Source organism: Henckelia pumila, unplaced genomic scaffold (genome assembly GCF_033568475.1).
Source record: "Henckelia pumila isolate YLH828 unplaced genomic scaffold, ASM3356847v2 CTG_461:::fragment_3, whole genome shotgun sequence".
Classification (NCBI taxonomy): domain Eukaryota; kingdom Viridiplantae; phylum Streptophyta; class Magnoliopsida; order Lamiales; family Gesneriaceae; genus Henckelia; species Henckelia pumila.
The window spans coordinates 8,112,729-8,130,934 of NW_027331831.1; the positions used below are offsets into that span (position 1 = coordinate 8,112,729).

The 18,206-nt window shown below is 32.0% G+C and overlaps 1 protein-coding gene across 1 annotated transcript; it reads left to right on the plus strand.

Moving 5' to 3' along the window:
- Nucleotides 1-1,360: 1,360 nt before the first annotated feature.
- Nucleotides 1,361-10,054, plus strand: LOC140872299 (uncharacterized). Its single transcript, XM_073275121.1, has 4 exons — nt 1,361-2,533; nt 2,672-2,722; nt 2,864-2,936; nt 9,593-10,054. The coding sequence occupies exons 1-4, from the start codon at nt 1,716-1,718 to the stop codon at nt 9,755-9,757; spliced, it is 1,107 nt and encodes a 368-aa protein (XP_073131222.1). The 5' UTR covers nt 1,361-1,715; the 3' UTR covers nt 9,758-10,054.
- Nucleotides 10,055-18,206: the final 8,152 nt, after the last annotated feature.

The following is an 18,206-nucleotide window of genomic DNA, read 5'->3' on the forward strand; positions in this document are numbered from 1 at the left end:
TTATACAACCAATGATTGAGTGCCACATAAATGATGTGCACAGAGGTGAGTACGGTTAGTGTGCAGCATAAAAAAATTATATATATATATATGTATATATTCATATATAAATACATATTTATTTATTCATATATTAGATGATAGTGAGGTTGGTGGAAATTAAGCTGGCATTCATGAGTTTCATGCATTTCGTCAAAGTATCCGAACTTGGAAAATGAATAGAAAACAAATAGACATTTCTAAGACGTGATAACTTATAATTAAATCTGACTAGGGTCGTCCCATATATAATATGGCTTCCTTCACCATGAGATTTTGATGATGCTTCGTATCTATTATATACATACAATAATTTTTACTTTGTATAACAATTTAATTAAATAATTAATATAGTTAAAATAAGGAAATTTGACCGAGTAATTACGGTTGGACAAACCTTGATTTGGCAATCGTATATTTCTCTATACATTTATTTTTTTGTACCTCGCATGAGATATTGCACGTATATGGGTCATAGTTGTGCTTAGTTATTGACTTGTAACATAGATTTCCTAATTGGTCGGGTCCTATGCATTATGATAAATGTTACTTTTAGGGAGAAATGTGTGCCTCGTAAGAAAAAAAGTGGCTTGTCTTTAATCTTTTCAGCTCCAATTTGCAAACCGTTAAAGATTGAAAAAATTACCCACTTTTCTCAAAAAGAAAAATAGACCTAACATTAATACCAAGAATACTATATATCTTCACAGATGGAAACAAATAAAAATATTTTAATTTGATACATGGCCCTCGTCTCTAATTCCCAAACCTTATGGATTGATTTGTTTCCGGAAATGTATTTAAGACTAATATGAAAATCACTCCACGTTTAATTGAATATTGTACTTAAGTTCTGTCATTTTCCTAACGCTATAAATACTTGATTTGTAAGGCAACACACATGATTCATGGGGAATTTGGGATGTATATAATAAATTCTAAAAGAATAATGTGTAATTAATTATTTCCAAGCATCCGATGAACCAAAAGACCCTAAAAAGGACCTTTTGTGATATCCAAAAAGAAAGTAGCTGAAATTGTAAATTTTGGTTTCTTGGAAATGGCCCTAAAAGTTTGAGCCCTCCCTCCACTCCACCTTAATTCATGAAAAATGAAAAGTGGCTACGTGTATATTTCTACCTTATTAATCAAGCCAACAATGTTAAAAAACAATAAAATAAAATAATATGTGTGTGTGTATTATTCTCATGACATTACAGCAATATAAAATAAAATTTAAACGACTGACCACCATATCTCTCTATGTATCCCTTCGAAGACTACTTCGTAATCCTTCAAAACAATTAAAGAGATGGTTTTTGGCAAGTTTTGTTCCTTTCTTGTATGTATAGTCCACTGATTCATTTTTCCCACCATACACATGAACTGCAAATATAATTGATATATATGGTCATATATATATATTATATATATAGACATTGATATATAATTGTAATTATCTGCTGGTCAATGGGTATATTCAACCGATTTGATTCCCCTGCAGCAGCAGCACTATGCACCAGTCGTTCATGGAAATAACAGATCTCTATTATTTCCAAATCACGACCAAGTTTCGAAGAAGCAGATCATCATCCCCACCATTTAATGGCTTGTCCTGAAATCAACAACCTCGAATCTCTTCCTTTGGGGGTTTGTTGGTTTCTGGGGTTGTCGAGATGACCATGTTTTCGGCTCAAAAACGGGGGTTTTCTTGCTGTTATGTCGGCGGCGGCGGCGGATATGCTCACGGTTTCGGTACTGCTATGAACCAGCTACAGGCTTATGATCATCATCATAATCATTGCAATCATATTGAAGCTTGCGTAGGAGGATCTGATCCAATATCTGTGATGGCGGAGGAAGAAGAATCAAGAATCGACAACGAAGGCTCCACCTCCAAGGATAATACTACTGCCAAAGAAGAAGGAGACGACGACGGCGGCTGGTTACGGCTCGGTATCGGTATCGGTAGCCATAGTCATGAAACCAAGCAAGATGAAGAAGATCAAAAACGGAGAGAGCCGGGACCGATCGAGCTCGAGCTCATGCCTAGCAACACTAGTACTAGTATTCCACCACAATCACAAAATATGATGAGATTGCCTGAATTTAGAACCCCAAGGACATTGATGAATTTCGGAAGTGGCTCAGGGTTAAATATTGTAAGTCCCTTGCAAAACACTAGCACTTCAAGTTTGCCTCAACAATATCAAGAAACAAACACATGGACAAATAGGAACTTTCCCATCAACACAACATCAGCAGCAGCAGCTTCCATTTCTATTTTGTCTTCTTCTCCTAGTTTACTACAGCCTCCGTTAATGCCGTCGGGGACGTCCTACGTCGTCTCCCGGCCATTTCAACAATACATGACCGAAGCAGCGCCAGGCGGAGTAGATATAACTCGGAGGCCGGCTATAGATTTCAGAGTTATTCAACCTCCCATGAGACCATCTTCTGGTTTATGGCTCATGTTACAAGCTTCTCAAAACCAGTAAGTGATCAAAATACACCCTATATATTGCACACAGAAAACATACAGTTTTTTTTTTTATGTTTCGAATTAAAGCATGAACTTTTTTGTCATTCATGTGTCCCCACGACTAATGTCGTCTTTTTTTTGGCTGCACAGAGAAAGAGAACCATTTTTGCCGCAGCTATCCAAGAGCTACCTGAGAATCAGGTAATTTAATTTCTTTTTCTCAACCTATATAAATATATATATTTCATTGAACAACGAACGTAACATATATAATCAGTCCATTATTGGTCTAGGGTAAGCATTTTTTCAATATTTGTTTGATTAATATTTGGTTTCATTTAGGGATGGCATGATGACAATTCGACTGGTTATCAAGTACTTGGTTATCAAGCTAAGACTCGAAAGCGAAACCGAGGTATGTAAAACTCATCTGTTAACTCTCACAATATTCTTCTTCTTGATCTTCTTCTTGTTGTGTTTTAATTTTAGTTTTTGGCCAAATTATAAACACGTATTCTATCGTTCCATTTCGCGGTCTGGTAATGCTGAATTATTCTCTAGTAGACACAACGGAATTAAACGCGAAAGAAATGGAAGAAGACAAGACAATCAACTAATTAATCCCATTATTGAAGAAATGGTTGGTAAAAGAAAGATGATGGTAACAGCAGAACTATAAAAACTTCCTTTAGTAATATATATAACTTAAGAAAACTTGAGATAACAACACAAGTAGGTACGATGTATATTTCTAGGTAGCCATCTTAAGTAGGATATCTTTTTTGTCTCATTAGCTTAATCCATCATACTTAATTGTGGATAAAACAAGGTTTTGGTCTTATTCAGGAAATGATTTGGTCATTATGCGTTTTAAATATGGTGTTTATAGTTAGTTATTGGTAGAAGAATTGGGATTAAGGTTTAGGGTTAATGCAACGAGCAAAAACAACGTGCTACCTTAATATAATATCAATAATTATCAGCAACAAAAAATCAAATCAATGGCTTATAATTTCATCACTTGCATTTAATTTGTTTTGTTGTTCAAAAAACTATTATTTAATATAATGAGAGACTAGCTAGTTCGATCTATAAAATGTATGCGGGATTTAATGAATGTACAATCACAAATAGGTAGATGGTGTAAAATATAATTATTGTGTGTTTAAAAATTAAGAGCTACAATTGGAAAACAAAAAAAAAAAAGGAATTAAGAAGATACTATATATATACGATATTTTTTAGAGAGGTCAATCCATTATTACATTCCCAATTTCCTTAATTGTAACTTGTACCCAGCCAAAATTTAAGCATCACATCGTACTAATATTCTTGCTGTATTTTTATAATCATATTGGCCTGCGATTAAGACAACTAACTATTTACAATTAATGTATATATACTAATGATCGCTTAAAACTTAGATTCTGATTTAAAAAATAAATCCTTCAACATTTATATACTTGGAAAGTATTAATTCTTTATGCATGGTACATTTGGATTGACAAGTTTGAAAATGTCAGTAGGGAGGGACATTAAGGAAAACATGTTTTGATTTGTCTGTTTTGAAGAAAATGTAATAAAAAAAATTAAAAGTCCAAAGCATATATTAAATGGATTCTTTCTGGCTTAAGTTAATTTAAGTAGTTTTTTTGGTATAATGTACATCTGTACTTGGATAGATATTTATATTTATAGATATAGATGGTGTAATCCTGATTTTAATTTTCTTGAAATTAGAAATAACAATTAATCTAGCAATAATTTAATATGACAATAGTATTAGAAGATTTTGTCAACCAAAAGAGTTTAATATTCCGACTCTTCATGTATTATATGCTAAAATACATATGAGTAATGTTTGACGTACCGGAAGGATACACAGAGTTATATGTTATATTTCAAATTACAAAATTATTTCAAATGCAATGATGAAAAGATATCTTATTATGATAGTTTTGTAATTTCAAAAATAATATATAACTGTTCGTGTAACCTTCATTGTACGTATAGTGCTTTCAAAACATATATGATATTTAATTTATCCTACATAGAATTTCTCATTTGCTCCATAAAGTTGTCGAATATAATTAAATTAATTAAATACTTAAAGTCTTCGAACCATTCCCTTCAATGTAGTATACAATATGTTCCATAATTAAATAACTCTTGGAAAGATAATCTGAAATAAATAGAATATGTATATTAATATTACCTCCAATAACCTGCGCCAAGAATCGTGGCATGGCCAACGACTACAACATTCTATTTGTTTCCTCTTAATCCTATGTTCCGAATTAATGGACATACTAATTTATTTATTTTTAGTTTCTGGAACTCTAAATTAGAATCTTGATGTCAGATGAAATATAAATAATCAGTATGGACGTATCAAAACTATTTTTGGGAATAAATCATGATACTTACAAGGACACTACTGCAATGATAGATTTAAGAATGATCATTCATCAATACATGCGAGATCCATTGAAAAAATAATGGACCCCACATATAGTGATAAATGTAAACCGTTTGATGTATTTTAAGACAGTGTCTTTATAGGTAACATCTACTTAGTCCCTATTTTTGTTAGGTCGCAATAATATAATTAAGGTCAACTCTTTGATCAGTAAATTTATATTTATGATTGGGGTGCCTGCAGATCATTCTCCCTATCTACCATAAAATATATAAATTAATTAACGTATACAATATTAAGAGTCAGACTTAATTACATAAAAATAATGCCATAAAAATTTCAGCCGTCACAATTTTATAAGTATAAAAGTGCATTTCATGGTTACGTGAACGTCAACCTCCCAAAGATACATGACAAAATTACATAAATCAACGCTTGATTAGCTTGCTCATTAAAACTATTCAAGCTAGTTTAATTACAACCCCTATCGTTCCATGCGGCCATGCCATTCCTAATTCAACCCTTTTTATTAATTATTTCTTTAATTATATATGTAGATATATATAGATAGATCTATGGCATGGTCAAACAATAATTGATCTAGAAGTCATGATGATTTAGACAAACATGCACGCACTCTTATGAAACTATATCACCGGTTAATTTTGTAAAATCGATCTCTTAATCGATCCGATCATAAAAAAAATATTATTTTTATTTTAAAAATATTACTTTTTATTATATATATAGATCGAGTCAACTTATCCCGCAAACAAATATCCATAAGACCGTCTCAATAACAAAGACCTACACAATGACATATATTAATATCTGGATTAGGAGGTAGCACAAGTTTTGCCATGTTCATATTGGCTTAATAATGCACATTTATTTATTTATTTATAAAACAAATAGCATGCAACAAAATTGGCCAATGATTGAGATTATGAGTGGGTAGGGGATATGATTAATTAGCTCACTTTTCAAAATTTGCATGTTAAATTGAGATTCTGATTAATCTTCTTTCGGTTTCAATATACGTATGTATATTCTCTAGTTCACACTCATCATGTCCATTAAAAAAGTAAAATAAAATCAATCAATCTTTTCCAGCTTATAAATATCTTTATTTATATATCTTGCATATATATCATGCTTGACGCATTAAGAATAGACTTTGTATCCTTTTAATTATGATTGTTATTCATAATACGTGACAACCATTGATATTATAGATCTGTCACATATATGCATACAATATATTAAAGTAGTAATTATTTTGATATACTTTCATTGACTTTTAATTCTTAAGTTGAAAGACTCTTCACCCCCATGAAATAAATCTTAAGTTATAAAGAGAAGAAAAAATACGAGGGTTTAAAATAAAAAATAAAAAAAGATAATATAACTCCATTAATTAAATTTCACACGTGGACCCGGTGGCTCTCGAAAGTAACTTATCTGCATGCGTTACGGTTTTATATCGTCATGCTTTCGAAGGTTTCAACTCAATAAATTGTAGGCCCTTAATTGTCTTTTTCTACGTTTTTGTGCTAAAAAAGACACATCAAATGGTGCACTTCCATGCTAATAAAAAGTCGCCTCTCCATCAAATTTTAATTTTGCTATCTTTTTTTTTTTTCTAAAAAAAATTGTAATTTTCCTGACCCAGCGTCGAATCGATGTCGATGCAGTGTTGAGACGTTTTTTGTGTCATTAGTATTTTCGTGAAAAAATAACTAAAATTGTAAAATAATATTGATTAGTAATTTTTATTATTTTTTCTTGATTTTATTTGATTTTTTTATTCATGAAATTCCTTCGCATATGTGTATATATATATATATATATATATATATATATATATATATATATATATATATATGCATTATTTTCTTTTTGGGTTTATATATGAAAGTTAGGAAGAATAGTTTTTTTGTCTATTAACTTGTTTATTTTTTAGTTTTGGTCCACTAACTTTTCAAAATTTGATTTTGGTAGACTAACTTTTAATTTTCGGCGATTTTGGTCTAACCGCTGATGTGGCACCAGAAAATTTTGATATGTCGAAAAATGATGACATGAAACCGAAAAATGCTGATATGTCAGGTTGTCACATCAATAATTAGATCAAAAAAACCGAAAATTAAAAATTAGTATAACAAAATCAAAATTTAAAAAGTTAATAGAGTAAAACCTAAAAATATGAAGTTAATAATCGAAAAAGCATTTTTCCTGAAAGATATTGGCCAAACACGCGTACATAATCGATCTTAAGCGTGCGTTACTAGAAAAGAGTCGAAAATGTCTTACGTTGGAGGATTAGAAAGCAACATTGCATGGTAGATAATGCATAGCAGCATCATTTCGTATAGATAAACAAGAAACAAACACGTACAAAAGTAATAATTAATTTTATTATTATATGAATTTTGTGTGAATGGAATGTCAATTCCTCATAATTAATAATTCCCATGTAAGTTAATTAGTTGATGCCTAGCCAGTTTTAATTATTATTTAAAATAATAATTGAGCATCGTTGAAGATATGGAATGTCAACATGGAGGGGGTCTTTTTTTTTTTTTTTTTTTTTTAGTTAGAAAAAAATAATTTGAGGCCGTGATAGATTAATAGTTTATATTAAATGTGTACTAATTAATAATTGTTGATTATTATATGTATGTATAGGTCTACAAATATATATAGATATTTACCTAACGGAGGGGGAGAAAGCAACGTGATCGGAGGAGACTTGCATTCAAAATGCACATAACGTCAAATACATGTTATGTAAGAGTTGGGTGAAGATCTATGCAAAAAGGATAAATATATAAATATAGGAAAAATAAGTTTTTTGGTTCAGTAATTTTATCCCCTTTGAGTTTTGGTCCATTAATTTTTTCGATGTGAGTTTTGGTACACTAACTTTGCATTTTAAGTGTTTTTTGGTCCAACTGCATATATGTCAGCTTCTGATTGGTCCACGTCATCATTTTGGATCAATAAAAAATTGACACGTATGCAGTTGGACCAAAAAACACTGAAAATGCAAAGTTAGTATACCAAAACCCACATCTGAAAAGTTAATGGACCAAAACCAAAACATGAACAAGTTAATGGACCAAAAAACTTATTTTCCCATATATATAATATAGTAAAATAAAAATGAGAGGTTCCAATAACATACCGAGTCCTATAATAAGATTCATGAATTTATATTCGGGAGACGGATCAATCCGACCCAGTACAACAAAAAGTTATATTTTTAACACAAAAACTAATATTTTTTCATGTATCGAGTCGAATAAAAAATCCGTCTTACAAAAATGGCCTGTAAGAACGTCCCCCTACTTAGTTCCCTTAGTTTGTATAATTATGACGTTAATTATTAACACATATATATATATATATATTACGGAATAAAATGAAGTCTAAAGTATAATGATTTAGGCTTAGGTGCAAAGTCTGAATGGGCCCCCAATTAAATTAATTAAAAAGATAAAAAGAGGAGTAGTTTTCCATCGTGTGATGGGCGGCCTCAATGGGTCGGTTTCAATGATTCTTTGATTGGATTAAATGTCTAAATATTGCACATCTTAAACATAGATATTTTTAATTGAGAGATTCCTTGTATTTAGACGTTAATGACAAGAAATTAACCTCAATTAATGAATTAATATATTTAGATAGTATTTGAGGGATAATTTCATCCTACCTTATATATGCACTACCCCAATGATTTATTTAAGGGTAGTGATTTAGCAATATTTGTGGTCCACTTAAAAAATAATAGGACGCACATATATTGATAGATCTCAATCCTTAAATCTACATTGAGGTAGTGTTATTTTTCTTTCTTCTAGTTTTAGGTAATAGTTAATTAACTTTGACTTCACCAAGGCACCGAATTAATTTGTGTTGGGCTAGCTCTTCCTTGATTATTTAAAGAATTACCACACCAATAAACAAAGTCTTATTGGAGCAATATCTCATTTGAATACTATTTAGTAGAAATCCAACAAATACATTTGATTATATAATATAGTCTTGAAGTTAATCATTTTTTTTCAAAAGCCGCCTGTTGTGGCAGGAGGTTAGGCGGACTCCTACCCATTTATTAGATAAAAAGAAGAAATACAAGAGAGGGGATGCCAAAGGCCCAAAACCTCTCAAGAAATTACAAGAATTCAAAACAATTACATAAAGAGAAAAAAAAAACAATAAGAACTAGCTAACTCGAAGATAAGGCAACCCGATCTGTCTAATCTGCAAATTCCTCTTAGCAACCCTTGAATATCCCCTGGCCATAAAATTGCTGAACCCTTGAAGTTAATCATTATAATTCCATATTTATAATATAAAAATATTCTTGAAGTTAATCACTATAGATCAATATATGAAAATCATGCCAAGATCTCGTGTGTTTGAATCATTGAATGTAATATTGCTAATTAAAGTTAGTATGCGATTCATCAATCATTAATTCCTTATATAATTTGCCTGCATGCATGAGCCCTAGACTAAAGGAAATCATGCATAATGATTCCAATTTTCCTTAATTTTGTATGTATGTATGTATGTATGTATGTATGTATGTATGTATGTATGTATCCATTGTCTTTAGTTTTATGTTAATATATGGTTAATTACAGATAGAGTTGACATGTAAAGGGCAACAACTTCAACCTTTCTTGACGTTGCAACATGTAAGAGATAACATATGGAGTAGTCCAAGAGATTTGATCACCTTGGTTCCCAATTCCTCAACTACAGATCACATCATGGTTCTTCACTATGCTAGGGCTGCACGCTTCTGATTGTGTTCCCCGCGCCGAGTTATATACCACATTTAGGGTTATATATTCGGCCACATTGCTAACGATTGTCATGTACTCACGATGTAGTTACAGACGATGTCCGGTCCATCGATGTGCATGCATGCATGTCGAAAATCAGGTCAATGCACATGACATGCACCAAAAAGTTTGGTGTAAGGTTGCCTTTTCCACTAATATTTTCTTCATTAATGTACTTTAATGTAGAGAGGCTTAGTTGTTATTGTGTTCTAAAATAAATATTTTTTTAAACATTTTTGTTGATTAATTTCTCTAATCGTGAAGAATAGCTTTGAGAAACGTTCCCATACATGTAAAATGGGCAATAACTTATGTAATATTTGCCTCATATTTATTTATTTGAAGTGTGATTATATAATTTGTTTGTGTCGATGAATGGACATGGACTCAGCCTTCGAAATTTGGGTTCATATATATGTGAGCAAATAAATGTATAATCTATAAGCAACTGCATGCTTTCACAGTTTCACTGTTGGTATATGTAAAACCCAATTATAACATTAATCACCTTCTTTTAGTGCTTGCACACTAATCTTTTTGCGAAAGGGGTGATAAATCCCCCATCCTGAGGGTTGCAGGGAAGCTCGTGTGACCGTCTTAGTTCATTTTGGGAAATGGTATTTTGAGTTACTTTACATACATGTGTTTGGTTGCTCTAATTAATTTTAATCAGAAAAAATTATAATTTCAATCATATATATATCTTTTCTGCAATTTCAGTGTTATTATTATGATTATTTTTGTAACTGTAATAATTTTTTCATGCGACACTGACATAAGCAGTATAACACCAACACTCACCATTCACGTAGAAAAATTACTAAAATTATAGAAAATTAAAATATACACAACAGAAAATTGAAACTTATAAATATGAAAGAGAAAAATTGCAAAGAGACGAACATTCAAGAAGGATTCAATTTGAAGTTTTCTCATTTTGTTATACTAGGTAATTTAACCATTTTAGAAGATTATGGTGACAATAATACATGATCAAGAATCTTATAACTATATATTGCTATGTGAAAATGGTATGGGGATTGATAATGAAAATTATAAATATAATATTATATGTCTTTTGTATTTGGATTTTTAATTTTATAATCGTTTTGTTGCTCAAGATTGGGAATTTAATCCGAACAATCACATCTTAACATAATTAAGTTTTCTTATTTTAAAAAAAGGTTGATACCGAAGGGGACCCAATCTCACTGTAGTCAGAGGCCCATTGGCTCAGGCGGGGTTAAATCGAGGGATTTGCACGAACGACAGGGACCTGAAAGAGGGAGCAACATGGCCAACCCCCAGAGCATACCCCACAATATTTCGGCAGGAAATATGTTCCACACGACGATCGAACCTGCAACGCTGAGGAATTTATTCCCGCGTCACCTCATGCCTTACCAATTCGCCTATGCCCCTGTGAGCATATAATTAAGTTTTCATATTATCAAAGGCGGATATCGGAAGGGTTTTGGGTGTAAGTAATTCATATCAACTAATGAGTACAGATTAATTTGGTTTGAAATTAAATTAATTTTATGTATTGTTATATCCATGACCAAATTTACGATATAATAAATAAAAATATATTTATATATTTATTTTATCCACTAGTGAAATTAAATTAAGGTTTTAAATATTTGATATTTGGTCGAATTTCGATTCCTGCCGTGTTTGTACAGTAAGTATTTTTTTATAATAAACTAGTAAAATTCACGTGCCATGCACGTGAGATAAACACGTTTTATTGTCGATAAGCTTGGTTAAATAAATGAGCTAAGATGAGAAGAAATTAACGTACAATTAATTAATGATTTTCATGGTATTTTAGTCAATAGTAAAATGTAATGTAATATAATATATACAACATTTATTGTAAAATTAGTTGTGTGTGCATATTATTTTGAAGTGAACTAAAATATCTTTTTCATATTTAATTTACATTAAATAATATATATATATATATATATATATTCAAAATATACTTAAAATTAGAAAAAAAATCAATGTAGATTGGACTAACCCAAAAAATTGTCAAAGTACATACTTCTGAATCCTTGAAACAAAATAATTAAGTCACGCCTCAACTGATATAATATTACAATATGACATAACATCTAACATATACAACCAAATTTAATCACACCATTAGATCATTAAATGCAGACTACAATTTTCACTCATTTCTCCAATAACATACCGTCAAATATTTCCTAAAAGAACTCGATCGTATCATCGTCATATAGCAAACATGTATTACCATTGCATAACTCTATAGCTGCACTTTCAAAACATAGACACCATATTCCCCTATGCGAGGAACGAATTATCTCATTTCATAATTTAATATTGATATGAACTCAATTGAATTTAAATATTTAATCAACACCAACCTTAACCCACGGCTAAATAGGAATCAAACTTGGAATGGATTGGGATGGAGAAATAGATGCTTCGTCCAATTCAACAACACCATTATCTGTTAGTATTTTTAAATCACATAAAATACATAACATAAATATGGAGGAAAAAAAAATCAAAACTACCTTTGAGAGCCTCTTGTATAGATGTGTGTTGTAGTGGAATTTTTATATTTTGTCGTTTCTCTGGTGGAGTCACAAAGTCCAAAAAATCATGTGATGCGGAAATATTCGCTTTCTCCAATTCAACAACACCATGATATGTTAGTATTCTTAAATTACGTAAAAATGAAATAACATACATATGGAAAAAAGAATCAAAACTACCTTGGGGGGTTTCTTGTACTGGTGCGTGCTCTAGTCCTCTAGTGGACTTTTCCCATATACTCCATCACTGTTAGCAAATTTTCTTCTAATTGTGAAAATCTTCCGTTAAAGTGGAGTTTCATCCGTTCAATAAGGGATCCAATCTTTTCTAATTTGAAGTCAATGTGCTGCATTGTTTCCATAATGTTAGTCTTTTTTCCAACACAATCATGGACTTTGGATGTACCATTTACAGTAGACTTGTGTTGAGGACATGGTTGGGTAGACGCACCATCATCTACACGTGACTGGCTACAGTAAACAACATTTCCCTGTAACATCAACTCAACATTAATATTCTCCACAACTGCATCTGGGGATGAATCTATAAATTCACCATTTATATAATACGAGGACAATAATTCATCCGCAGTTGGTGTCAACATACCAACAATATCTTGCACATTTAATTTAAATCTATAAATGTAAATTCAATATCATATAATATTAACTACATAAATCATACATAATTTAATACTTACCGTTTCAGATGAGTTTGCAGCTGCGACTATCTTCACATGTGTTGGTGCTGCCTTTTTATTCCATTTGTTAGTCACCCATCGACACATTTGAGAAAGTTGTAAGTCATTGCTCTCTTTTCGCTTAGCGAAGGTGCTTGAAATTTCGGGTATACATTTATAGACAAGTATCTAAATTAGTAAATAATAAGATAAGTTAATACACATATAAACCTTATATAAATCATACTAAACAAGACATTAAATTTCACTTACTTGTAATTGTTGGAGGAATCCACTGAGATTATAGCTCGCACCTTTAACATATTTTTTCTGATTTCTTTGATTTTATTATAATTTCATTTTCCTTTTCACACATATTTTTTTTTTATCAAACTCCTCAAAACTTCCTTAACTGCTACTGTACCCCATGGGTACTTACTAAAAATGTCTAGATCTAAATCTTCAACCAGTTACATCAACTTCTTATCTATAGGCAAATTTTTTTCCCTTATGGGCAAAAGAACACCAGCAACAAAAAACAAAAGCCAACTTCCACTACAAGAGAATCAACTTTTCGCAGCATGGTATCATTGCATACATTAAAAGCACACCATATATATTATTTTTTATGGCATGCACCAATGCGTGCACTATTAATATTGTCAAACCTTTTAAAAACGATGGCGTGCATTATGCGCATGTTGCGGATATTATTTTTTACAGCGTGCATTTAAATGTACGCTGTTGATAATATAAAATTAAGAGACACACATCTCTCCTCCCATTTTTTCTCAGCTTCCCGATTTTCTTCTTCCTTTCTTCTCACTATTTTCGCAACTTGAATTGGTCGTATATTCTTTTTTTGTGGCCGATTTTCAAAAGAGAAAGTATATTAGGAATACTCTCGACGAGATATATTCGGTGATACCCTCTTTCCTAAGTTTTAAGCACAGCTTGTCAGCCCGATTTCCGGCAGCCGCCCCTTGCTGTGCCCGACCACTGTCTATCTTATGAGAAATGTTGTCTAGTTGTACTTCACCAGAGAAGGGCCGACGACCACCTTGTCAGAAGATTTCAAATATGGCCGGAATCGGAACTTTCTCAACTCATTTGCCCTTCTCGAACCCTTGTCATGGGAGGCACTGTGTGAATTCTTTTATGCGAGATTTACAACCAATTTTTGTCATTTTATTTAGATTGCAGTTGAGGGTAGATAGTGCTCGAGTTAGGAGAATTTCTAACCTAACCAGCCATTTTCATTGCTCGAGTTAGGATAATTTCTAACCTAACCAGCCATTTTCAGAGCGATTTCAGTCAGTGATTTGGATTTTCTGGAGAGTGCAACCGCGTGATTTGTTTCTAACTTCTAGATATTTACTTGAGCAGCTTAAAGTCTCTGATTCTGGAGAGCAACAACCTTCCAAACCTGCTTCAGCATAAGGTCTAATCCTATAATATGGTGCTTTGATATGTGCTTTCGCGTACATTGATCCCAACATTTCTTGTTACTTTATTTTATTAGTTGTTATTATAGTGACGCTTGATAATTTTATTGGAAGTATTGAATCTTTTATGTATAAATATTCAGATTATTTAAGCTTGAAAATATCATAATCAACTTTTTAAGTATTTTCAAACCCTATCTGTATGTTGAAATTTTTTGTCGTTTGACATGTTACTCTAGTGACACTCAATTTCTGTACATGCTTTTGCTTAATCACATTTTTCTATACATTGTAGGAAAAACCTTGTGCAGTGATAGCCCAAGGATGTAAAAGAAAGTTTGTGAATTGAGCAGTTTAATTGGCTACCATTTGTTATTTCCCTTTATATCCCATGGAATAGTGGACCGAAATGCAATTTTCCCTTTCTATTGTTTTCAGGCGGTAAGAAATCGTCTGGAAATGGTCTATTCTAAGAATTTCTCTAGCAATATCCAATCGTCTTTTATCTATCTATCTATCTATCTATCTATCTATTACATTATATATTCATGGTGGTGCTGAAGGTGCTTTGGCAAATGTTGGTGACCTTAAACTGCTGATGACTTGTTTTATCACATTATATGAAGTGAGGGCTTTTGTTGAGTATCTTCTTCGACAAATGTTGGTGACCTTAAACTGCTGATGACTTGTTTTATCACAATATATGAAGTGAGGGCTTTTGTTGAGTATCTTCTTTGGCGAATGTTGGTGACCTTAAACTGCTGATGACTTGTTTTATCACAATATATGAAGTGAGGAATTTTGTTGAGTATCTTCATCTTCTTCTTATTCTTCTTCTTCTTTTATTTGTCCTCCAATATCTGTATTGTTCTTCATATTACAGTTATTTTTAAACATTTAATATTTTGGTGCTAGCTATTGATGATTTGGGACTAGCTTTATGTGAATATATCGATAATGTAATAATCCGCCGTCGTGATCCTCAAGATCAGAGGAGCAATGGCATGTCGGAACTGAAGTGCGATTTTGTGACATGAAGAGATGTGCAAAATGGAAGAGTTTCGCATACCACAAGGCACGTTTTACATCGGCCAACCATTTTTGTAATGTATCCAACCAAATCAAAACTGATTGTTTTTCTCCTCTCGTCTCCAATTGGATGGTTTTTAATTAGTCCTATTAAAATATCTTGAATTTTTCAAAGTCAAAATGCAAGAAATCAAACAATGGGGGAAGAATATGATTGCCCTGTTATTCTTTTAACCAGGTTGGTTATATATATATATATATATATATATATATATATATATATATAATTTTGTTGATTGTTGATTTTTTTACAATTTATTATTGATTATGTGACAATTTAATATTCATTTTTTAGAAGTCTAATTATTAAACTAAAGCATGTGTTGCATAGAGTACTATGATTTAAAATTATTGGCAGACCACCTACTTTTTTTTTCATTACAAGTAGACATTTTCAAACTATAAATATGGTTCGACGCTATACAATTACTTTGTATGTTTTTTTTTTGACAATTGGCCGCCATCTATGTCTCCTCAAATCATGTACTAAAAAGTTATTTATCTGTTCGAGCAGTGAAGGGTTCTAGCGAGTTCTTTGGCTTTGAAGGATCTCTAATTTTTCAGATTTAGCGATTGTTGGAGGAAGAAGGAAGATTTGGTCTTCTCCATGTGCGTCGGAAGGCCAACCGACTTGTTCAATGGTTGTTATAATTATTTCTTGCTTTCTGAAACTATAACATGTGTTGTTATAATTTTTTGTAGCTTGGTTGCAAGTAAGGGAAGGTGAGTCCCATATAAAAGCAGTTATCCAACCAAAACATAGCAATGTCAGTATTGTTATTGGCAGGGTCGAGGCTCGAGAAGGTTTGTTGGTCCATGCTCAAGGGTGGCGACTATTTTCTACTAATTTATTTATTTTTCAAATGATCATAGCGACCTTTAAATTTATGAAATATGGGGAGACAACATCTCATTTCAGCCATTCACGTATGAAGAATGGAGATCCCACAAATATTAAACCACCGAGAATGTGTAATATTTTTCTCACTAGATTTTCATACATGCATGATTATTATATATACATGCATGATTTGACTTGACGTCGCCTTTATTGTCTATGCACACTGAAAACCATTGAGATAAGAGGAAGTGGATTACCGATTAAAGATATTTGTTTTGCTGTTGTTTTTTGGGATGGTTCTGATTGTTCACAATTGTATTGGATTTTATTTTATTTCTTGTTAAGTAGTTGATTGCACCTCATTCACTGTTTTGTTAAACATAAGAGATATCCTTATTTTGTAGTTTATATTGAAACGAATATGTTCTAGTGGATTGTGTTTTATGTTTTGAGAAAAATCGAATTCATGGTACCGAGGATCATTTATTTTTGGTACCCAGCTCCAATATTGGTTGGATCTGCTTTATTAGTTTGATAACAGTTTTCATATATGATGGTAAAGTACAATTCCAATATGTATATTTGATGATGTGTATTGTTTCGTTATCTCTATTATAGTTGCAGGATTTAATATTCAAACAATCTCGACGCAATTCCGGTGTCTAAAAAACTCAATCTTGGGCCAAATCAAATCTGCAAGCAAAAAGTTTAGGTGAAGAAAACAGCTTCGGGACATGATGAAAGGTTCAAGGCTCAAGTAGGTGGATAGATTCGACAGCAATAGACTTCCAAGTATGTTGGGATTGATGAATAACTTTTTTCTAGTGTTAATTGAGTTAGAATTCGATTATTTTATTTTGTATTGTATTTTGGGTAGTATGATGAAGAAATTCGTGTGTTAACTCTGCGAGTGGATTAGAATTGAAATTGTGCTTAGTTTGTTGTAAAGACTTGGTTCTTTCGTTTTCATGAATGGAATTGAAAGGTTTTTTTAATTATTCGTTTTCATTTCTTCTGATGTTTTGTTATATTTGCATCATATGAAGCTATTTATGATCAAATAATGTGTTGTCGACATATTTTTTCGCGGCATGCGAACATGTGCTGTCAATAAACTTTTCACAACGTGCATTCGTGTGCTACCGCTGTCAGTAGTTTTTCACGGCTTGCATTGCGAGCTGTTGATACCTCTTTCCGCAGCGTGCATTGCGCGCTGCGGATGATACTTTCTGCAGCGTGCATTGCTCGTTGTCAATAACTTCTACTATCAACAGCTTTGAGCGCTGCAGAAAACAAATTTGAATGCTGCGAAAAGCAGTTTTTGTTGTAGTGTTCACCTTTTCTAGATTTACATCATCCGCATATTAATTACTAAGTTTTACTAATCGAGCCTTTACATCATTCAAAATCATTCGATTGAAATGTCTTTTATAAAATTTCATGTTATCCACAATCATCGAAAAATTATTAGAACAATCAAGTCCTGTTGTCAAACCATACTCCAACATCGAAAACCTTATCGGCCTCTTGCAGACCACCATCCAATATTCTTTTTTGTTTCTTATATACATCTGCTGGAGCATTAAATACCACAAAATTTGACTAGATATATTGAAATCTTCAGCACAGTTTATGAGATTCCCAAATTGAGTCCTAAAAATCATGAAATCAAGCTCGGCCTCTTTCAAAGTTTGCAATATAGTTTCTGATACTTCATTGTAACGCGATTGCACTGAAATTTTACAATCGAAATGTCTACTTCTTGATAATTGTATCTTTAGTTGT

Bases quoted from the DNA above. Each gene is read 5' to 3' on its own strand.
- LOC140872299 (XM_073275121.1), top strand. From the start codon at position 1,716: ATGACCATGTTTTCGGCTCAAAAACGGGGGTTTTCTTGCTGTTATGTC. The intron at 2,534-2,671 runs GTAAGTGATCAA...TTGGCTGCACAG, and splicing joins TTACAAGCTTCTCAAAACCA to AGAAAGAGAACCATTTTTGC. The intron at 2,723-2,863 runs GTAATTTAATTT...GGTTTCATTTAG, and splicing joins AAGAGCTACCTGAGAATCAG to GGATGGCATGATGACAATTC.